This window comes from Canis aureus, chromosome 5 (assembly GCF_053574225.1).
Source record: "Canis aureus isolate CA01 chromosome 5, VMU_Caureus_v.1.0, whole genome shotgun sequence".
Lineage (NCBI taxonomy): Eukaryota > Metazoa > Chordata > Mammalia > Carnivora > Canidae > Canis > Canis aureus.
Window position 1 is genome coordinate 48086533 of NC_135615.1, and position 24731 is coordinate 48111263.

Genomic DNA, 24731 nt, shown 5'->3' on the forward strand with positions numbered 1-24731 from the left:
GGTATATGGATATGGAAAGGATGCAAACCCCAATGAAGTCTCGATTTTGCTCCAAGACCTCCAATTCTGAGGAAAATGAAGAAATTCTACATAAACCCTATTTCAAAAGACATGCTGACATGACAAAGTAGAATTCAAAGCTAACCTATGTTTTTAAGCAAAACTGAGAATATTTTAAACAATATCCTCACTCATGAACCCTTAGGTCATACCCTAAGAACAAACTCTCTGTCTCCTCCGAGGTGGTCTGGTCCAACTTTCTGTGTTCCTTCTTTCCTCTCTGCCTCATTATAGGTGCAGCACCTCTTCTACTTGTTATAGTAACAAATGCTTCCAAACCCTTTCTGTCCTGGAGGAGAATATGTCACTTTCTTGAGAGAACACTTATCCTGACTGCCCACCCTGACTTTTCTCCATGGTAACAGCAGGCAGGAGGCCGTAGGTAGCTCTACACTCAGACTCTATGCCTCCTTACTCTTCACTTTACACTAGGTTAAGACCCAACACCAAAAGTATAATCCCGCCTGTGCGTTTCCAAGCCACGGCTCTTGGAGCAAGCCCACCTTGCACCATCCTCTGACTGCCAGGGTAGTAAAACTATACTCAGGTGAACTGTAGTCCAAACACTCAAGTCAAGTTAGGTGTTAGAGATCAACCTACCAGTGTTCGGGTCCCAAAGCCATCACACAGGGATGGCATCTCCTTATTTAGGCAGATTCTTGCCATCATCCTCATCAACAGCTGTAACTTTCTCCTGTTTTCAGGTGGCAGGAGGAGGCAGCAAATCTGAAATGCTTCAATAGCCATTTTCTCTTTCTGTAACAAACCTATTTAGAGAAAAAGAATGTTTTTAATCTTTTAAAACCAATAGCCTCCCTGACTCTATTATGTTGACATTTTTCAAAATACACATTATTAAAATTATATAACACATCTACTTGTTCAACTATGCTGGGCCAACTGATTATCGATCCACTAAATCAGCACAGAAAATATAAACTATCAACTAGGGATGACAAACATGTAAAACAAACACAGCCATTGGCCTCTCTCACACCCTTGACAGATGTAACCAGATTTTCACAGCCTTCTTTCCCACTGAACCAAGATCAGGTTAAGTCTAACCTCAACACTCATAGTGACTAGGACCAAGACAGCATGAACAAGGACATGAATGCACCACGACTGCCCTAATTCTCCTCCTCCTGTTATGTCCCCAGGATGAGCAGGGTCACTGTCTGGCATGATTCTCATAGGCTGAATAAGGGGGCTGATACGCCTACAGTCAGACCACCGCCAGATGGCTGCACTTCTTTCCAAACAACATATGTCAAATAACCCTTCCTCTCTGTAAGCTGTTTTTTTCTAGCTAAGTATACTGATTCAATCATGTTATATTTCATCTCTCCTCACCCAAACTAGAGTATTCCAACAGAATTAGAGTATTCTAAAACAGTACTAAAAACTATAGTTTTCTAATATTTTGCTCCCTTTAACCACATTTGTCCCTGGACACACCCATCTAAGCCGTCTAATGATATGAAACTGCTTTCATCAATTTATTTGTTCCATATCCAACCTCTTCAAGTTCCCACTAATCTCTATCTTGGAGGTAAAACCATCTTTGGCATTCAGTTAAGTATTTTCTGACCATTTACGATATGCCAGAAACTGTGCCAAGCCCTGGAAATATGAAAATATGCCAGGTCCCCCAATTTAAAGAGCTTATGCGCTGTGAGGAGACATCCATTAAAAAAAAAAAAAAAAAAAGGAAACGGCAAAATATGAGAGGTGTTGCAAGAGACGTCTGCAAGGGGCACATTAGGGAAATAATAAGTCATGCCTTAGGACTGCAGCACAGGCTGTAAAGGCAAAGGCTTGGCAGAGAAGTATAGCTAGAAAGTTCAACAGAAATGAGACCTTGGTAGGCCTCTAATGCCAGACTAAGGAGGTTGGATTTGATCCTGAAGAAGTGGGTGTGCATGGGAGGGAAAAAGAGGCAGGAGGGGACCCTTAATACACCCAGTTCAACTAGCGTATTTATCCAAGAGGATACAAACATAGTGAATCAAAGGGACACATGCACTCCAATGTTTATGTTTCCACAATAGCCAAAACATGGAAAGAGCCCATCCATCAAGAGATGAATGGATAAAGAAGATGCAGAATATATGTATACAATGGAATATTTCTTAGCCGTCAAAAAGAATGAAATCTTGTCATTGCAATGACATAGATGGAGTATTATGCTAAGCGAAATAAGTCAGAGAAAGACCAATACCATATGATGTCACTCATATGTGGAATTTAAGAAACAAAACAGATGAACACAGTGGAAGGGAAGGACAAATAAGATAAGATGAAAATTGAGAAGAAGGCCAACCTTAAGAGACGCTGAACTCTAGAAAACAAACTGAGGGTTGCTGGACTGGAGGTGAGTGGGGGGATGGGATAACGGGGTGATGAGCATTAAGGAGGGCACATGATGTCATGAACACTTGGGTGTTGTATGCAACAGATGAATCACTAACTTCTACCTAAGAAACTAATTAAAAAAAAAAAAGATGCAAGCTAAAAAAACAAAAACCAACCACAAAAAACCCCAACCCAGTTAAAACCGAAATGTTCACTGAAAATATTAATGCTGTTTATCATCACTAGACCTTCTTTCAGTTCTACATAACCAAATCTGTAGAGAGAAAAGAAGTTGATGACCATATTTTCATTCATTTATCCAACAAATATTTAGTAAGCTTTGCCTATAATCCAAGAACTATTTCAGGTTTTATGGAAATCAAGTCAGAAGGCATAGGTAAATCCATCTCCAGAATTTACCTACACAAACCTACATATACCCAAGGAGATGAAAGGCCACCCCTGACTCACAAACATCCCAGTAACTCACTGGCCCACCTGTTAAACCAAGGACTCCCCTTTCCTCCCTTCTGTCACTGATGCCAGCTGAAATTCCCCCTGCAGTTCATTCCCATTATCAATTTCCCACCTCCTGTAAGAAGAGAAGCCATGCTACCGATCCCTTCCTCCCTAAAATCCCTCATCTCCCAAAACAATGCCCTAGCCTCTGGCAGTGAAGGAGCTACCATCAATAACTTGAATGAGGGAAGCCCTTGCTGCACAATACTGGACAATATCAAAGGAGGGAGTTGCTTACATCCAAGCTGGAAAAGTCACTTGAAAAGATGAGGATCCTGACACCTCCTGGCAACTACTCCCCACCCACTCCAAGCCTGGAATATATTTTACCAAAGCAAGAAAAAAAAAAAAAATCCACTGTAGCGACTGGGTAGGCCTACAATACCATTAGGTTTTTGTTTTGTTTTGTTTTGCTTTGTTTTTTAAGATTTTATCTATTTATTCATGAAAGACAGAGGCAGAGACATAGGCAGAGGCAGAAGCAGGTTCCCTGCCAGGAGCCTGATGCGGACTCAATCCTAGGACCCTGACCCAAAGGCAGATGTTCAACCACTGAGCCACCCAGGCACTCCTGATACCATTAGATTTGAACTACAGCTAAAATAGATAATGAATTAAGTGTATTTTGTAGGTTGATCTTTCAATTTAGCCATCCTTTACAGCACTGTTTCTTGGGATAGTGGGGAGGGAGGCAAGAAGTAGAACATTGTTCCAAGCAACATACATTGAAAGGTTTAGAACAAAATCTGTCATTTTGATATAATTTATCAGATAAAAATAGAAAAATTTGTTTTTGCCTCCCAAAATGTATAAAAATTAGTACTCCTAATTCCCCCACCTGCTCTATTTTTTCTAATTATACTTCATCACCTACTAATATACTATGGAATTTACTTTTTTTGTGATCTATCATGGTTTCCCCTCTGCCTTCCTGAAATATAAGCTCCAGTTGGGCAGGGATTCTTGTCAGTTTTGTTTATTGATATACCTCCAAAGCTAGAAGACCTCTTGGTAGATCATAGGAGTTTTATAAGTATTTTCTTTGGTGAATGTATGAATGAATGAATGAATTTATGAATGAAGGAATGACAATAACCCATCCCTTGCTAGGAATGGAGCTAGAATATCTGGCTAAAGTCCCAGTTCCCACTGATTGTATATGCTTGGACAAGTCATTTAACCTCCATGAATCCCCATTAACCCAGCAGCAAATTGCTATCTATGGACACTTGTAAAACCAAATCATTGCACTGTGATGGGGGCACATGGGCTGTAAGGGGAAGACTAGGTGAAGTAAAAGTTTTAAGAGCACTGATGATGACTGCTGCTACTACCATTACTACTACTGAATTCAAGCATTAAAAACTAATACCAAGGTGTAAAATATGGTAGAATCAGAGGCAACTCTTGCAGATTTTCTTTAAAAGCCAGTTAAGAAATGTATTGTGCAGTAGTACACAGACACAAATTTGGCTCTGGGTCTCTATAATGAGAATAAGTAAAATCCCACAATGCCCCAACATAGGTGTATTACTAAGTAACAAATCCTCTAAGAACACCCTCCTCAAGCCTAACTGCCTCAATGGTTGCATAACTGTACTGTATACTTACTAAAATATAAGTTTCCATTACAGAGGATGGAAAAAAATATATGTGAACATCATCATCCACATATACAAGTTGCATACATAATTCAGAAAGACTCTCACAATTATGACTCTTTGGGTCACTGGAAAAAAAAATCTCATGTCCACATTATTATTAGGTACAAAGAACAATGTCTGATAATGTTAGAGGGTCCTATAACAACTCTTATTAGATATTTCTTGACTTTTTAGCAGAGAAAATGTGGATGCCTCTGTTGCCATCAATGAGAGAACCATCACAACATTTGACAGCCATTTGATATTTGGTCCCTTATTTACCTAAAGATTATAGAAGCCTTTGTGAGAAATTGCTTATTAATATACAATGTTACTATCTTAAAACCTAGGTGAAAGGCATACCTTAGGCAAAACTTATATTTTAAGAGCATTTCATCTGAAATAGATATCACTGATAGAGCAACTGTGTAGCTGAACACAAGATTTCAAGAATAAACTACAACGGCTAACCTGCTTTCATTTCTTACGTCAATCAAATAATTCAAATAGATAAAAAGTTCATTGGGAAAAAGATAAAAGGTGTTATCCGATGTCCATAAATGGCAGGAATTAAAAATAGGGACTCACCTGACATAAAAGCAAGATTTCTTACAAAGCTGTAGTAATTAAACAGTTCGATGCTACCGTAAAAATACATAAAAGACCAACAGGATAAAGGTGAAAGTCTAGAAAGGCACCTAAGTATGCATCAGAACCTAATATATCACAGAAATGTCATCACAAATCAGTGAGGAAAGAATGATCTGTCCAAATGTGGTATTTGGGATAATCTGATAACTGTATGTCAGGAAAAAATTAAATGACAGTTTCTTACCTTATTAAAAATAGAGGAAATTCTGACTCCAACAAAGATGGAATAGCAAGGACTAGACTAACCCTCCCTCCACAAACAACTAGAAAACTGGATGAATTTTATAGAATAACTATTTCTACACATGGGGCAATAAGATAGGACCATAATCCCTGAGAAAAGGAAACAAAAGAAACAAGCTCTACAATTTCCCCATGTTAAGTTTAGTGGTACATTCCAAAACACGGATCAGAGATGGAGACCTCAAGGACAGGGAAGAGACAGACTAGAGTTCTTGGAGGCTGGGTCAGCTGGACTAATTGTAAAGCAGAATCCCAACTGCACGGAGCTAAACAGAAAAAGGATTCCATAAATCTGTACAGATATCCCCTGAGACTCTGATGAATACCAAAACGCACATATATGATTAAGGCGAAACTCTATGAGGTCATACAAAAAACAACCAGTGAGCTTTGAGGTTAACAGTTCCCAGAGCTCACATAGTAGAGAATCCTGCTGAACACAGAAGGCATTCTGTAGAAAGCCCAGCAGGGTTATGCTTCCATAGTGGGACCAAACTTCCCTTCAGTAAAGGTTAATCTAGTCAGGACTTAAAATTAGCTTTAAAAATAAGACACAAATGAATCAAGTAGAAATTCAATTAACTGCCTAACAGAACAAAGCTCACCCTCTTCAAAGAAAAACAACAACATTCAGACACTCAACAATAAAAAAATTTTGTTCAATCAAAATTAATAGACACGCCAAGAAGCAGAATAATATGATCCATATCAGGAGAAAAAAATCAGCAGAAAATCATAAAAATAGCCCCAGAAATGACAAAGATGAAGGATTTAGAGAAAAGTATGTTACAAAAGATATTCTATGTTCTCATATTTTAAAACATATATAAATACAGTATGGAGAGAAATGGAAGATATTAAAGAGAACCAAATGGAACTTCTAGAGATGAAAAATGTTAATCCTCAAAAGAAACACTCACTAGATGAAAACCAGAGCAGATTAACACTTTAAAAAAAAAAAGAAATAAAGCATAAATGCACAGTAAAATAAACTAGCCAAAACAGAAGCAAAGAAGATGAAAAAGTAGGGGAAAGAAATGAAGAGAGCTATAGCAACGTGTGGGAAATATGAAGTGACCTAAAATATGTGTCATTAGAAAAATGGAAGGAGTCACAGAAAATATATTTGAAGAAATAGTGGCTAAAAATTTCCAAATTGGTGAAATCTATAAAATCAACAGAGTAAAGAAACTCAGTGAATCAAAGGGCAATAAACACAAAAATAAGTAATGACCATAGACTCATCAGAAGACATCTTCAAAGTGCTGAAAGAAGGAAACTGTTAACTTAGAATTCTGTTATATCCAATGAAAATACTTTTCAGAATTAGGTCTGAACAAAAGACTTTTTAGAACACCCCCCCCCCAAAAAAAAAGCTGAGAGAATCTGCTGCCAAGAGACCTATGTGACAAAAAATGTCAAAGCAGAAGGAAAATGATACCAGATGGAAACCTGGATCTGCATAAAGAAATGAAGATTACCAGAAAGATGAATATGTGAATAAATAAAACTTTTTATTCCTTAATTTCTTTAAAAGAAAATTACCTGTCTAAAGGAAAAATAACATACAGTAAGACTTATAACAGACGCTATAAAAAATATGTTGGACAACAATATACGCAGGGCACCTGGGTGGCTTGGTTGGGTGTCTGCCTTCGGCTCAGGTCATGAACCGGGTCCCAGAAGGGAGCTCCACGTTGAGTTCCTGCCCAGTGAGGAGTGTGTTTCTCCCTCTGCCCCTCACCCCACTCATGCTCTCATTCTAATAAGTGAATAAAATCTTTTTTAAAAAATGTATGACAGCAATATCACAAAGGGCAAGAGAAAAGAAAAGGGTATTATGGTAAGGTGATAGCATTGTATGTGAAGCAATATAATATTTAAACATAAGCAAAGATTTCTTAAGACAAAGGCATGAACCATAAAAGAAAATGATAAAATGGACTTCATCAAAACAAAAAGCTTCTGCCTTCTCAGACACTGCTAAGAAAAGGAAAAAGAAAACCACAATCTGGGAGAAAATATTTACAATACATAATCTAACAGAATATCCAAATAACTCCTACAACTCAGTAGTAAGAGAATAAACAAGCCAATAAAAAACAGAATATTTCAAAAGACCCTTCACAAAAAAGATACATAATAGCCATTAATCAACTGAAAACATGCTCAACATCACTAGTCATCAGAAAAATACAGCTAAAAACCACAAAGATACACCCCCACACAATCACTAGGTGAGCTAAAACAGAAGATTAACAGTGTCAAATGTTAACAAGGTTGTAGAGCTACTGAAACTCTCATGCATCACTGATGGAAATGTAAAATGACACAACCATTTTGGAAAATAGTTTGTCAGTTTCATAATGAGAGTCAACATACATTTATCTCATGTCTCAGCAATTACACTCCTAGCTATTTACACAAAAGAACTTAAGAAATACGCTCATACAGCTTTATTCATAGTAGCCCAAGACTTGACACAATCCACATGTTCCTCAACAAGTGAATGGGTAATATACTACAATGGTTTATCCATGCAATAGACTACTCAGCAAAACAATGTAACTACTGGTACCCGCAACATGAATGAAATCTCAAAAGTATTATATTGAGCTAAAGAAGCCAGATAGAAACTACATACTGTATAATTCCACTTGTATGAAACTCTTAAAAAGCAAACCTAATTTATAGGATAGAATGTTTCCATTTCCGGTTGTCTGGTGCCAGTGATGAGGCTGGGTATTGACTAAGTACAAGAGAACCTTCAGTAGTTAAAAAGAGAGAGAAAAAAAAGAGAGAGAGAGAGAGAGAGAAAATCTTCAGGAGTAACAGAAATGGTCTGTTCACTTGATCGTAATGTTAATTACACTAGTATACATTCATTAAAATTCACCCAACTGTACTTAAAATGGATACATATCAGGGCTGCTTCAGTTGGTTAAGCATCTGACTCTGGGTTTCGGCTCAGGTCATGATCTCAAGGTCATGAGATAAAGTTCTGTGTTGGGCTCTGTGCTGAATGTGGAACCTGCTTGATTCTCTCTCTCATTCTCCCTCTGTCCCTCTGTCCCTCCCCCAAGTCCCTACCCTCCCAGCTCGTTCATACGCTTTCTATCTTTCCAAAAAAAGTGGGTGCATATTAATTTTATGTTATGTATGTTAATTATATTTTAACAAAGTCAGTTTTAAAATAAATGAATCAAGAGAAATTAGAGACCTAAACATGAAAAGAGGAAAAATTAAAAATCTTAGAATTAAAGAATCTCTTTGTGACAAAGATTTCTTAAAAACACACAAGTAAATTAATTTGACCAAAAAAAATATAAAAGTTTTTTACCTTTTTATTAAAATCAAAAAAGAAACCACAGAAAGGATATTTGCAAGACACAAGGTACAAAGAATTAGTATCTAAAATATATTTTTAGAATGACAAAAAAAAGAAAAACCAATAGAAAAAAAAGGAAAAGGGACAGAAAAAATATTTCCCCCAAGAAGAAACCCACATGACCAATAGAGAGCAACAAGATTACTCTTCACATACATCAGAATGCAAAAAATGAAAAAGCCCCAGCAGTGTCTTGGCCTTGTGATACGAAGCAACAAGGCCAATTTAGAGCTCTCAGCCGTGTTTGGGGGCTTTGGGGAGCTGCTGGAGCTGCTGACACCGCTACAGCGTTTGATTGTTTGCAGTGTTGGGCTTTGATAACTTAAACATGGATTTCTACCTGACAAGCTACAGCATTGGTGACCAATCACAGCAGTCCTCTGATTACGGAGGAAGTGGAGGACCTTATAGCAAACAGGATGCTGGCTACGATCACCTGCAGCAAGGTTGATTTGTCCCTTCAGACATGACGCAGCCACAACAGCCATATGCCGGGCTGATTTTCCAGCCAACTCAGGCATATACTCCGACACATCAGCCATTCTATGGAAGCAACTCTGAGGATGAGCCACCTTTATTAGAAAAATTAGGTATCAATTTTGACCACATTGTTACCAGTTTGGCTATGCACATGGGATCAGCGCAACTGAATGTCCAGGAATGTTTTGTTTACCAAACTTAACGTATGTGACAGGTGTTTCATTTGGTTGTGTGGCAAGTGTCCTTGGATATTGTCTTCTTCCCATGATCCTGCTTTCCAGCTTTGCAGTGATATTTTCTTTGCGAGGAATGGTAGCAATTGTTCTCACTGCTGGGGCTACTGGATGGTGTAGTTTCTCTGCTTCCAAAATTTTTATTTCTGCGTTAGCCATGGAAGGACAGCAACTTCTAGGAGCATATCCTTGAGCTTTGCTATAAAGTCTTTGCCCTAATTTCCATTTTTTGAAATGAATTTACCTAGCATATGGACATCACTGGGCCAAAAAAGACTTTGAACTCTTAAATTGGACCAGTGAACCGCTGCAGTGCAATTCTCAGGCATCTAACATTTGGCTATTGGAGAAATGGAAGTAAACATGTATCATGTGTTCATTTTTATAGACCTTTTGAATACTATGTTGGATTTACTTGCAGTATGACTAGCTTTAGGTGTTTGTGCTTCTACAAATAAGAAGTGCTACTTCTTTCCTGTTCCTGCAGCCTTTGAAAAACAAGTTCTTTGCTTGCAAATTACATTAAGATGTTTTATAGATTTTTATCAACTGTGGGAAAGTAACCACAGAGCTGACAATCTTAAAAACAACCCAGTCAGGAGTGCCTAGTGGCACAGTCAATTAAGCATTTGACTCTTGGTGTCCGCTCAGGTCCTAATCTCAGAGTCATGAGATCCATGACCAGCCCCATGTCCAGTTCCTCGCTCATTGCAGAATTTGCTTGGGATTCTCTTTCCCTTCTCTCTCTCTCTCTCCCTCTCCATCTTTCTCTAAGATAAATAAATCTTTAAAAAAAAAAAAAAAAAAAAAAAAAAAGAACAGCAATCCAGTCAGTTACGCAGAAACAAGACTTATTGCAGAAATAGTTTTCCAGGGGATTAGGAAAGAAAAATTGCCTATATTCTCAAGTTGATGCACTTGAAGCAAAAAAGTGATCCCAGAGTTTTTTGAGTTTGCACTTCAAAAATCTGACATTGCTTTAAATTACTTCATGGAAATTTTTCCAAAATTCAACAATACCAGAAGTTCATAATCTACTTATTGTAGACAGGAAATATGCACATCTGCTGAGATTAGCATGAACTAAACCATAGTGACCTAGACTGACCGCATTAATTTTACAGTTGGATCTTCATGTTTCATAGGAAAAAGAAAATCACTAACCTTTTCAAGAAAACTTGTAATCACAAAAATATTAATTGATAGAATATTAGGAAACTGGCAGGGGAATACTTTATGAATTATTCTTTTAAAATATTTTTGAATGTTTAAAGAGGCAATAGCATAAAAAGCCATAATCCTAGAATTCTTTTATTATTATAAACATAGATACCATAGACAAGGGAAAGAATTTGGTCACAAAGACATTTAACTGTGCCCTAGTTCATCACAACATTATATGTGTGCTAAATAAAAATAGAATAGATTAAAAACCAAATAAAATCTTTGTAGAATGCAGTGATTTGCTGCACTTCCATGCCATTAATCTTGATGGCAGCAAATAGTTCTACCACATGTAAAAGCATATGAATTTCACAAAATACTTTGGAACTTGAGCACGAGATCTTCCACTACAGAAAATAATTTTAAAAGTTTGATAATGATTGTGGAGTTTAATTTTCCATCATTAAAAATTAGAACTAATTTAAAAATTAGAATAATAGCAGCTATTACCTTTACATTTATATTATAATAGCAGCTATTTATTACTTATTATAATAAAACTAATTTTATGATGAAAATAGTTAACATTTATTAAGCATTTTATTACGTACTGAACAGTGTTCTAAACATCAAATATTGTCTCATTTAATCCTGACAACAGCTCTGCAAGGTAGACAACTATCATTATTCTCATTTACAGAAAAAGAAAGTGAGGCTTACAGAGAGGAGGGCACTTGCCCACATCACACAGCTACTTAGTGGAAGGGTACAAAGTGAGCCCACACAGCTAGGGGCATGCATACCTAAATACCATGCTGTATTACCTACTTTGTCCCATGTGTCAATTATTTCCTAAGGATAAATCCCTGTAAGAAGAAATGCTGGCTCAAAGAATATGCACAAATATTTAACATGCACATAGTTGAATAAAATATCACTCTGCATTCTTTAACTGGGGACAAGGATTAGATAGTAAAAAGAATAGAGAATTTCTCAACATAGTGAAATCTGAAACTAGCTCTTTAATATGAAAGAGTGCCCACAAAACCATTTCCTTGAGAGTTCAAAATGAAAGCCAGGAGAAAACCACTCCTCGTTTCTCTCTCATGAAGTACAAATACAATGTAGTGTATCCCTGAAGAAACTTCCAAGCCACTTGAAAATGCTAATTCCACCACAAAAGGAATAAAAAACTGAATGTAACTTTAAAAAATATGATCATAGGTAAAAAGCGTTTTTAAATCTAAGTATAAAGGACAAATCATGTGTACTCTAAGCATCTTTTGTAATTAACTACTATTACTAGTAATATTTGAGCAATATTACACTTTCCGAGAGGTCTTCTCATTCATTAAATCCTCATAATCATCTTACTATATAATTAGGTATAGATGACATTTAGAATGGGGGTTTTTCAAAAAATGTTTTACTACAACTGAAATTAAAAAACATATGTTATATATACAAATATAAGTAAAACAAAAAAAAAGTGTATAAAAATACCTACTCTTACTATAAACAACGGACTGTGGTATTTGTACACTATTCTTTTTCTTTGTTTAATTGCTGTCCTACTACATAGAATTCATATCCAACACCCAGTTTCTGAAACATTGGCTTACAGACTACTCAGTTTGAACCAAGGCTCTTACATAACAAATATCCAGGAATATACAGCCAGAATCAGACAGATATTCTGGTCTGATTACAAATCAGAATGTAATCTGATTACAGATTCTGTAATATCAGAATATCTGTCTGAGCACAGGAGACAGATCCAGGATGAAAGTAAAGAGTAAAAGCACCTAGGTGATCCATGAAGTGGTATGAATATGATCAAAGGGAAGATGTATGGCGAAAAGGCTGAGGTTTGATGTGCCTGTAATACTTCAGTCCTTCTTGGCTTCTAGTCCCAAGGATGTTATTTTTCAGTCTGTTCAAATGTCAAAGCAGGATTCACTTCTAGATCTGCTTTTGAATCTTGGAGTGCTACATAATGCTTTCCTCAGTTTGAACATATGTAGGAATACTTAGATTCTCAAAAATAGTTTAATCTGACTTCTGTTTCCTAACTTCTTTCTCATTGCTGACCATTACCTAATCTTTTTTTTTCTTTCAATAAAAGCTTTCTGACAAAAGCACATTACCAAACTCTGGAAAAATGACTGCAAGAGAACTAAGCTTTAAATTACACATGACAGTATACAGTTGAACTCAGATACATCTTCAAAAGTACCTTTGGATTCTTCAAGATCATAAACTATTACTGATTATAAAGAGCTTCTCGAGGTTTTTTTAGATTCGTGGGGGTGGGGGGGTGGGATGGTGTATTAGGTTTTAAAACCTTTGAAGGACATTAGCAATCTCTCTTCACTTTATAACCAAAAAGTTTCAATGCGGTAACTATTTTATTCTTTGGATTAATTTCATTTTGCTTAACAAAGCTAAAAGAATGACTTTTCATCTTTCATCATTTCAGTTATCTCAGACATCACCATAAAAATACCAAGTCTTCCTTTTAGAGAAAAATGACAAGGACATTCTGTAGCCACAGAGAGAACTTGTTTCTTGCATTTCAGAATGATCTACTAATGGTTATCCCAATTATAGATTATGAAGATCTATCACAGTAGTTTCATATAAAAAAAACCTTGCTATCATTTGAGAGAAGACACAGCCAGATAGCAAAATTATTACTCTATCTTAATTTATACACTGTTCTATTTTTAAATATTTTTTGAAACAACAGGTTTTAGTAGAAAAATTAGTGTAATTCATTGCTTTAAGTTTCATGTTTTCATATCTAGAAGCATGACAGATATTACTGCCATTTATCAATGAAAAAAACCAGTACCTAGAAAGGCAGAGTGACTCACCGAAGTGGAAAGATTGAGGTCAACAAACTAAGTTACCGGAGTTGGGTGATATTTCCATTGGTGAAATAAGAATAAAATAATGAAAACACAATGGACAATTCACAAAATAACTTACATAATTCACCCGTGAAACTTTTTTCCATCAGGGAAACAGTTCATTATTTAGCTGGGTTGATGGAGGATAACTGAATAAACAATTGAATACTCAAAGAAACCTGACTGTCCTTATGATAAAAACAAACACAATTAAAATAATGTTCTATATTATAGGTTATTAGGTGACACCTCAGCCTGAGGACCACACGACAGGTTAAGAGTTGTCAGTGCTTTGTGGGTCCCCTACCTTTGTCACTGTCCTTCCCATTCTCCAATGGTTACATTAGATTTCCACTCTCAAATCATCACAAACACAATTTTTATTTTTGCAAAGTAGAACTGATGTTTCTACTAACATATGCAATGTCATCAATAAGCTATCCCTTGTGGGAGCTTCAAAAAAGAAGTGAAATATGCAGACTTTTGAGAGGGTCCAGATTTCCCTGAAAGGCCAGTGAGACCATGTCTTTTCAGCCAGACAATGAGAGACTCAAAAAGGTTCACTGTAGTTTTTGAACAACCAAAGGAATAAAAAAAAAAAAAAAAAATCCATTTCATTTTCACAGAGAAGAGATATAAAAAGGAAAAAGTTTATATTAATGCAAAAGAATTCCGACTACAGAGCAGTTGGCAAGGACTCCTTGTCCAAAGAAAGACATAGCAAGAGGGATTATTTCTCCAGAGGCTTTGAAGGAAAGGCAAACAAGTTGCCTTTGTGAATTGTTTAAAAGTAGGCACAGATTCACCCACGTATAAGATGATGCCCTTTCCTACGGGAAGAGTCTCAAACCACTGCAGCATTTTTATGACTTCTTTTGCTTTTATGCTGAGAAAGTCCTTCACCCACCCAACATCAGATAAGTATCAACTGTATTTTAGATTTGCATTTTTTACATTTAATTCTCTCAGTTGGAATTTATCTTGATGAATGGTATGAGATAAGTCTTGATTTTTTTCCAAAAAGTTTTTTCAGTTATCCTAGCGATTACTGGTATGTTTATAAATAGCTTGGGTATTTTGTTATAGCCAAGGAATATCTAGGCATTTCCCTAATTCCACTTTATTCCTATCATTCTTGATATAATGGTAATCATTTTATTTGGAGGTGATTTAATATCCTTACCTTGGCTCATCTACATCTTCAGAAGCTCCAGACATAACCCCTGGGTTCTGAGAGCAGAGAGCACCACCAGCAAGAACTTTGTACTAACATGGGCAAGAGCCCTCTGTCTGGTTAAGCACACCCACTAGGCAGTCTCTGAAAAAAAGAATTGTTTTCCCTTAAGAATTACCATGGGAGAAGGACCCTGAGATAACTCAAAAACGTAAGAGCAAGAGGGTAGTAAGGCAATGATGGTACACAGTTCCAGAAGATCTCTGAGAAGTCTTAGACAAAAGAACCAAAGAATGGAAAGTCTACCCTTCTAATGGTTTCTAGGTTAAAAAACAGAAGAAGATCTCAACTGTTTGGTTAGGTAATCCAATGTGCAATCAACCTAGTGAATTTCAGTGGCATTTTCTAAACTTTGCATTTAAGAGGCAAGGAGCAGCAAAGAGCTACTCAGGTTTCTGGCCACCTAGCAAATAAACCTGCAGGAGCAGGCAAAAGGAATAAATGAGCAAAGGGAGTCACGTGAACTTGGCTTGGGAGTCCCAGAAGCAGTGGGAAACACTGGAGAGTTTGTAAATTGGAGTTCATGTCCCTGGAACACTTGCTCCTTCTAGTGGTGGCACTAGCTACACAAATGCAGCAGTTTGCACTCATGGAAATTCAAGCCCAGAACTGCTAGATACTCAAATTTTTCTCTTCACAGATTCACAAATTCTTAGTGAATTTCCTGTTTCTTCAAGTTTGGCAATTGATTAAATTTTCTTTCTAAAAATAGCTTTCTAAAAGAGGTTAAACCAGATATATCTCTTAGTCAGATTTACCCCATAGATCACCAGTGTGGAAACTCAAATTATAATATGATAAAACCCACAAGTCACCCAACTATCCAAACACCATCCCCTGCCCTTTTGGGCTTCATACGTGTCCCTCTTTTTTCTCAACATGACAAATTATGGCAAGCTACACAGCTCAATGGGTTCTAGGGTACATGTGGAGTGTGAGTGAAAGATGCTAGATTATCTCATTCACCCCATTTAAGAATCAGACAAATTATGATCTTAAAAAGAAACTGCCATTTTGGAAATGAAAATTAATTAATATACATAATCATGTTGTTAGGTCAGACTGCTGACCCAAATTAAATCATTTTTTCTGGGGATCCCTGGGTGGGTCAGCGGTTTAGCGCCTGCCTTTGGCCCAGGGTGTGATCCTGGAGTCCCGGGATCAAGTCCCACGTTGGGCTCCCAGCATGGAGCCTGCTTCTCCCTCTGCCTGTGTGTCTGCCTCTCTCTCTCTCTCTCTCTCTCTGTCTTTCTGTGTGTCTATTATGAATAAATAAAATCTTTTAAAAAATCATTTTTTCTATTGTAAGTAAAGAACAAGTCTTACATCTCCAAAAATATCTTTTTCTTTTTTTTCCATAGGAACGCTTAGATATTTTGCTTCAAGTAACAATGACTAAAGGCTCTCAAGGTCACAGGTTTTGCATCAAGCTAGCTTATTTCATTCTTAGAAGCAAAGGAATAAACCTCAAAAAATTCATTACTTAAACTGCAAATCATTTCCACTGAAAATGAAAATGCTATAGAATGTTTAGTTTCTATACAAAGTACACTGATTATCTACTTTATTACTTACCTATCTAATGTCACCCTACTGCAATCCAAGTAAGTCAAAAGGTTTGAAGAATTGAGTCAACTCCGTTGAGATTCAACTTATGTATCTGGTTTGTACATATCTATACATATTACCTTTTCCCACAGCCATTAACAGGATTGTTTTACTAGATGATCTTCATTAATCATATAATGATCAAATTATGATAATCTTGAAGACTTTCTATTTCTTCTTTTACTACATAGGATCTAAAATATATGGTTTCCGATACAGAGTGTCTCAAACATGTTCACTTGAAAAGGACTGGAACAGGGAAGGTTAATAAATTTTGACTATCCGTACACATTAGTCTCTTCTTGCAAATATCTAACTGCCATAAATTCTCCATTTTGTCCATCCTTCTCCATCCTAAACCCTGTACAAGCAATATTTTAGAGGTTGGCTGATTTTGACATCAATTTGGAAATAATCAGCTTTAATTCCTAGCTGAGATCAAAACAAACAACTGTGGTAGAAGAGACCAGTGATGCCATAAACATAGCTGATTCAAATTGGAATTTGTTTTCTAAAAAAAAAAAAAAAGTTCCAAGTATTGTGTTTCCAACCCAGATCACTTTTACAACAGAATGTTATGAAAATGGAAAATGAGAAGAAAACCTAAGAAGTAATTTTTAATCCAGTCTTTAGAATTCTTATTTTACCAGTGGTACAATGGCAGTAAATAGCTAAAGTGAGAATGGGCTCAATGAGTCCATATGCATATTAAACAGTAGAAAGTATCCATCATTAGGTGTGATATTCAAAAGGAGAGAAGCCCTCAATCCTCTTCGGTTGAACACAAAATACCAAGACCAACCCAGTGGTCTCAAACCCCACTAGCAGGCCTAATCCTTTCATCTGTTCCCAATATTAATCTCTTTAAAAACACACTCATTCTTATGCACATGATTTACAGTTGTTATATTTTGTTTCTTATTATCAAAAAGTCTACAGAATATTAAAATTTAAAGTACTATCAGGTAAGTTACTCAAATATTGCTGATACTTTATTTTATGAGAATGTCACTATGGTGGCACCCATACTTTCCAAGAAGAAAGTAAGATGGAAAGAGAAGAAAGGAAAAGAGAAGAGATGGGAAAGATAGCTAAACCCCACAATACTCAGCAATAAGAGTATGTGATTTCCCACAAATTCACATAACAGAGCATGATAGCCACACAATGATTTGGTCATTAAAGCAAACTTGTGACAATAAAACAATAATATTTATTGAACAATCACAATAGCCACAGCAAAATCTGATATCCAAGAAGAAAGGAACAATATCAAAAAGACCTAGAGCAATAATGTAGATTGTTTTTCCTTTCAGCCCTGCTTTTTTGACACTGTAAATTCTGAAGTACATAGATCTATATGAAGAATAGGAACAAGTTTCAGAGAATGATAAAGTTACCATATTTATTTTCATGTCACAAATAACAAATAGTCCTACAAAAACCTATTCATTCTATGAAAAGAAATTAGATTTCTAAGTGAAAATACATCTCCCATACTTGACTGTTCATAAAGGCAAATCCAGAGTAGTAGATTTACTCTGAACACTAAATGCCAAATTTACATTCTTCTCTACCACAGAAGCTGTACTTTTTTGTACAAAAATGACACATAGTATATTACTCTTTCTTAAGAAGTAAAAACTATTGGCCCTCATTTTGAGTTTCTTAACAGAGCTTAACCATTTTCTTTTCCTCCTTCATAGAAGAGGACTGCAACTGGCCAAGAACTTCAGTTTTTATTTCAAAAATGCTATGGAGGGGCATCTGGGTAATTCAGTCGGTTAAACATCTGCCTTCAGCTCTGGTCATGATCCTGGGGTCTTGGGATCAAGCCCTGCACCAGAGACCCTGCTTCTCCCCTCGGCCCCTCTCCCTGCTCATGCTCTTTCTCTTGCATTCTCTGTCTCTCTCTCTCTTTCAAATAAATAAATAAAATCTTAAAAACAAAAACAAAAATGCTATGGAAGTCAAGACAGTAGAAAGTGAAATGGAAAAAAGTCAGTAATACAGACACATGCTCGGGCACCTGGGGGTTCAGTGGTTGAGTGTCTCCCTTCAGCTCAGGTCATGATCCCAGTCCTGGGATCAAGTCCTACATCAGGCTTCCCACAGGGAGCCTGTTTCTCCCTCTACCTATGTCTCTGCCTCTCTGTGTGTCTCTCATGAATAAATAAATATAATCTTAAAAAATAAATAAAAATAAAATAAGTAAAACACAGGCACATGTTCATTATATTCCAACTTACCTAATACACTGACAAAGGCATCAAAAAGATGAAATGTAAGCAGAGGCTCTTTCAGGTGACCATAGTAATCTGCTATGGTTTTAAAGACATCTTTTTCAAATCCTAAATACATAGGCTGCTTCAAATCTGAACAATTAGGCCCTGTTAAAAAGAGAGAGAAAAAGAAACATTAATGGGACAATCATTTCTAAGGATTAGTCTCTGTGCATATGTGTATAGTGTGTATAGATATCAAGAATAGATAAGTTTTCATGGGGAAAATTGAGGTTATATAAGTTGACATTATACATTTGCTTACACAAATATTCTTTATGTATAAATCAAAATCTACTATAAAACAATGAGGAAAATCACTGGCTTACTTGCATTTTAAAAGAAACCCACTCTTTCTTTAACATCCTTCTGAAAGGCATTTTTATTAAATGTAGACGATGATTATTTTTCTTTGAAATATTCAATGTTTTCCTAGTTTTGACACAGTTGACCAGGATGATAATTAGCTCACCTATGTAATAGACAAGTTATAAAGCAATTTTCAAAGCTTTTCGTTATTTTATCATTGCTATATTATTAAATCCTAGAGTCAGAGCTGAGTTAATCAATTTCTACCTTCAATTAAACTATTTCAGACTAATAAGAATTTATACTCTTTTTCTTAAAGATAGTCTAAAATGGAGATTTTACATTGTGTCCTGTAATTCATTCTGATTATAAAACGCTCTATTTGATCCCCAACCAACCTTTAAAAGTGTATCAAGCACAGCATATTTCAAAGTTGGGGTAGCTATAAGAAGCCTGGAACAATGTAGTCCCAGCCATACCCTAAGCAGAAGAAAGGCAAAGATCCACTTGCATCTGGGGCCAAAGAGGAACAAGAAGAAATGCTTAGCTCTCTATAGATACGGCAGCAAATGCCCCCAGGAATCCACACACACACACACCCCACAGATTTACACTGCCAAGTGGAGAGATAAACCAGACCTGCCTGTGCCTTGAGGGAAATGGCAAGTAGCCTCATGAGGAACAGTTTGGCCAGTCCTCTCAATTTCCACACAGCATGGGAGAAAGAAGAAAGGCAAGTGCACTGGCCAGTTCTGGGCCAGCAGAACACAAGACTAAACAACTAAGACACAAAGAGATCTCCACCCTCAGGGCAACAAATGGTAAGACCAGCAAAAGCTGAAAGAAAGCCTTTCTCCAGAATCACTGCAACAAAAGAGAAAAGATAAAACTAAAAAAAACAAAAAACAAAAACAAAAAACAGTGAAACATTCTGGGCCTTCACATTTCTAGGCCAATGGGACAATGTGAAATTGGCTTTTTGTTGGCCTCCTTAAAACCCTCTTAACTTTTAATAATCTGTATACTTCTAAAATAACTTAATTTGTTTGACTAAAATAATTAAAATTATGGAAGATCTATAGGTGGTACCATGTTAACCTAGCAGCCAATACAGTCATTCATTCTTGCTTGCTTCCTTCTCTGAAATACCCCAAGCTTAGTCAATTGAAATAATTACCTTGATATATCTCAGCAAGCAATCCACATTGCCTTGAATTACTGCCCCCTCCAAGATAAGTATGTGGTTGATTGTAAGCAGTTATATCCTTTTATGAACATTTCATCTTTCCCGTTAAAAATTTACACAAACAAAACAAAACAAGTTTCTGTAAAAACACAAGTGCACAGTGGGCCCCATGAGAAGAGGTCTTATTTCTAAGACTTTTTTGTTTCTTAGTCATCATGAACTTCAGAATATCTCTTATACATATTATTCCTGACAGATCTTGGAAAAACATTGCCTGCATCTTTTTTTTTTTTTATTGAATCCTTGTAATGTATATGCTCAAAGAAGAAAAACACAGTTAACATATTTTTGTATTTACTATCAGGCCATCATTCTGTGGCCAACCATGAAGCTGGCCAACAGGAAAGAACCCAGGCCTATGTACACATGGTCTTCCAATGGTCCTGCCAGAAAGAGGCGAGCAGCAAATTTACAGAAAAGGAGGCAAGAGGCCTTCAAAATACCCTATAAATGAGCCCGCCTATCCTTCCTGTTGTTCCCTATTAGATGACTATAATGGGAATCTAGACTCAAGAAGGATAAGGAAAAGTTCAAAGTAAATTTGGGAGGCCAACAAGAATTTGGAAAACTTATTATTATCACAAAACTATTCAAAGGACATCCTTGCCTTTGGTCACCTTTTTCCCTTGACACATAAACAAGCATTTTTATGAACATGCCAAACATCTGTAAAGCACTCACACTTGATCCATATAAGACATGTCCCTGTTCCCAAGAACTTCTACCTAATATAATACCATCTCATATACATGGAGAACATCACAAAGTTGCTCTTTACATCTTGCTCCTTCATTGTTACAAAATTCCAGTCATTCTAATATTCCTCCAGCAGTTTTTTGTGGCATTATGTTTACAACTCACTTGAGGGAAAAATTATACTCTTCACTACATTTTAATCACCATGGAAAAATCTGTATCACAACCACACCTTAGTACATATTACAGAACATATTGTAGCCCCTAGATTTGTTTTACTGGCTTCCTCTATTCTTTACCAGTTGATCAACTTCCAAATCCTTGGTTTGCCAGGAATTCAGAAATGGGTAATTTAACTTTGCATTTGTACCTTCTATCTCATCATTGCCAACTCTGGCCAAAGATGTAATTTAAATTTTATTTACTTCAAATGGTTGAGCAAGAAGAAAAAAGCACTCTCCCAAGCTAAAACTACTCTCTCTACATCTCAGAGGTTCCAAAATATTAGTCAGAAACCAATGAAAATTTAATAATTAAACACAGAAAACTTTGGGCTTCACACAAGCTAATAATTGATATTCATATTCAGAATGATAGTATGTAATCATTGTCCATATACTGACTGAGAATACCTACAGTAAACTACATAGTTATCTTAATTTCATTCAATCAGACAAAACAGAATCAGACATTTCAATCAGACAAAACTAACACCAGCTCAATAAATCATTCAGAGTCTACTTATTCAAAATTTTATTACATCTATATCTATACATGTGAGCCCTATCCAAAAGGTATCTTTCTGAGGCCATCTTTGAGGATGAAAGGTCCCACAGACCAAGCATCATCATTATTAGTCAGCCAAAATAACTAAAATTCCTCTCACTAAAATCACTTGTTTGGGTTAAGCCATTAACCATCCCCTCTCTGGGTTTAGCCCTCTAAAAAATCCCCAGAAAAATGGCAGTGTTCGTGAGATACTATAACAACACATTCTTTATGGCATCTATGATAGGCAACGAAGTGATATCTATGCCTACGCAATGGACTGCCTACGCCTATGCAAATCCTCAGAAGGACCACCACAATCCAGGCCCCATCACCCTATATCCAATTACTGAAAGATGCCTTCATGTTTCTCTGCACACACGTTCTCCTGCTTCCAAATCATCCTGCTTATCAGTCAGACTAGTCTTCTAAAACATTGCTTCCCCACTTAAACTGGTGCTCTATAAAAGGCCAATAGTAGATAGGATCTGCTGAGCAAACTGAGATTTAAATACACAGCATACTCAGGAATATATGTTTTACAAGCTTTATACATAAATACAAGCCTTATAAATAAAAATGTATAAATTGTTAACAGGCAGCTATCTGCAAAATATTATATTCAATATAACTGATTTTTCTTGACTGTGATGAAACAGAAGTAATTTGGACTTTATCTGTAGTGGGATTATATCCACCAGAAAAGAGAAGCACAAAATTCCTTTAAAAATATTCCATAACTCAGCCCTTTCACTAAGTCGCAAATTCATCACTAAAAGCACACTAGTCCCAAAATAATTAATTGCCAGTCTCACAGGTGTCAAATCAATGTTCAGGCCATTGAACAAAAATATTTTCTAATTCAGGGCACTAATTTCTGTTAATTTTATAAAACTGGAGGATAATTAGTACTTACAATTTGCCAAACACTTCATAGCTGACAGTACCCAATGAGGAAGTTCTTCTGCATAGAAATGAAAATAAAAAGATATTTTATCCAGCTGCGTATAACTAAAGGAATTATATGCATACATAGTATCATAAGAGTGTATAACCTGTCCAAATAATAAGAAACATATCTGCCAATCACACATCTCAAATCACTTATTAATATAGCAGAATGTTTAACAATTGGAAAGTTTTCTATCAGCCACAGTGTCACATGTGCTCGTACAAATACCTGCCCACAAATTGCTCTAAGGACAAGATGCACTTCTTAAAGCTTTGGTGAAAAGGAGAAATTTGATAGTTCATCCCAAAGAAACAAACTAATCAGTTATCCTAAGAATTAAAGAAGGAAAAGAAAAAATAGAAAAAGCAAAAATATTAGTTATCAACTATATTTGTGAATTCAGTTCACCAAACACTTAAAAAAGGGAGGGGGGTAAATTCTGTATGTCCATTGTCCAATATAACTCTCCTTTTGCATATTTCAATTTTCAAAATGTTTTAGGGGAAGGAAGTTCCACTGACATACTGATATAGGCTATTAGTTCTTAGACGGCCTTAAAATAATTGTTAACATTGCTACAAAAAGCCCAGCTGAGCCTTTCTTCCTTGGTTTCTCCCCTCCTGGTTCTGACACAGATATATAATGAGATGGACCAGCACTCATGCTTCCACTTCTCCATCTTCTTCACTTTGTGAAAAACTGCAAAGACACTGGTTGAACTATGTCAGATCTAATGAACCTGAGCCTTGTGGAAGCGTCCTTCTTTCTGAAGAACTTGATAAGACAAAAGGCGACTGATTATCTAAATGGTAAGTAAAAGTATTAATGTTTGCTATGCTCAAAGAATGTGGAAGGATTTTAGATGTATTTCAAAGGCAATAACCCCATTCTATGTAATTTAATTTTATATGTTGATATTAACCTACAACTCACAAAGTCATGAATTTGTTTCCTGATGTCCTCCATTCCAGATACAGACACTACATAAAAGACCAGGTGTTGGGATCCCTGGGTGGCACAGCGGTTTGGCGCCTGCCTTTGGCCCAGGGTGCGATCCTGGAGACCCAGGACCGAATCCCGTGTCGGGCTCCCGGTGCATGGAGCATGGAGCCTGCTTCTCCCTCTACCTATGTCTCTGCCTCTCTCTCTCTCTCTCTCTGTGTGACTATCATAAATAAATAAAAATTTAAAAAAAAAAAGACCAGGTGTTTCAAGTTTCAAAGACACATTCTGCTCCTGTCAGGAATCAGAGCCTAGAAAAACCTCCTCCCCTCTCACAGCTGCTCAGGCTCCTTCTGGTAGAGTTCTATCTTGCAGCCCAGGAGCCTCCAGACCTAAATTTAATAATAACTTATAAAAAATCCAAAAGTACTATAGCATATTCCCACATCCAATGGTCATTCTAGCTCCAGCTCTCCCCAGGATCAAGGGTTGGAAGTATTTACAAAAGAACCATTCAAAAACCATCCAATTCTGGCCCATCCCCAATCCAAAAGAAGAAAACTTTAAAACTCATTCAGGGATTCTGGACCACTACAAGTAGGTACCATATCACTATTTTTCCAAATTTAAAAAAAAAAAAAAAAAAAAACCAGGATAGGCAGCTGCTAAATGTCTTTTTTTCCTGATTTGTAAACTGGGAGAAAAGGTATAAAAAAAATTAAAGCATCTTCAGCATTTAAAGGGCTACCTTTTTTTATCAACAAGAATAAAAAAGGACCTAAACCAAGACTCTCCCAGAAAATCTACCACAGAGACACTGTAACGAAAAGGTCAGTGAGAACCAAAAATCAGTCAGACCCACTTGAAACCTAAAATCAATCTCTAAGGCCCAGTCAGTGGCAAACTAACTCAAGTATTAGGTTAGGTATTTTTTTTTTTTTTTTTTTTTTTAGGTTAGGTCTTAAACTTACTTTTCAGGGATTTTCCGTGAATGATAAAGAACTACTTAATGCCCTATATAGCTAACACTGAACTAGCCTCTGGAT

General features: G+C 36.4%; 1 protein-coding gene and 1 pseudogene across 1 annotated transcript in view; one reads left to right on the plus strand and one right to left on the minus strand.

The window, feature by feature from the left end:
* DEPDC1B (DEP domain containing 1B) overlaps positions 1-24731 on the minus strand; it is an 82684-nt gene that overhangs the window by 16911 nt on the left and 41042 nt on the right. Inside the window, exons 6-8 of the mRNA XM_077897923.1 lie at positions 22708-22755; positions 18740-18880; positions 661-827 (exon numbers count right to left, since the gene is read on the minus strand). Of these exons, the coding sequence (XP_077754049.1) occupies positions 661-827; positions 18740-18880; positions 22708-22755 (356 nt within the window). The remainder of the gene's footprint in view (positions 1-660; positions 828-18739; positions 18881-22707; positions 22756-24731) is intronic.
* On the plus strand, positions 9326-9863 carry LOC144314132 (protein YIPF5 pseudogene; annotated as a pseudogene).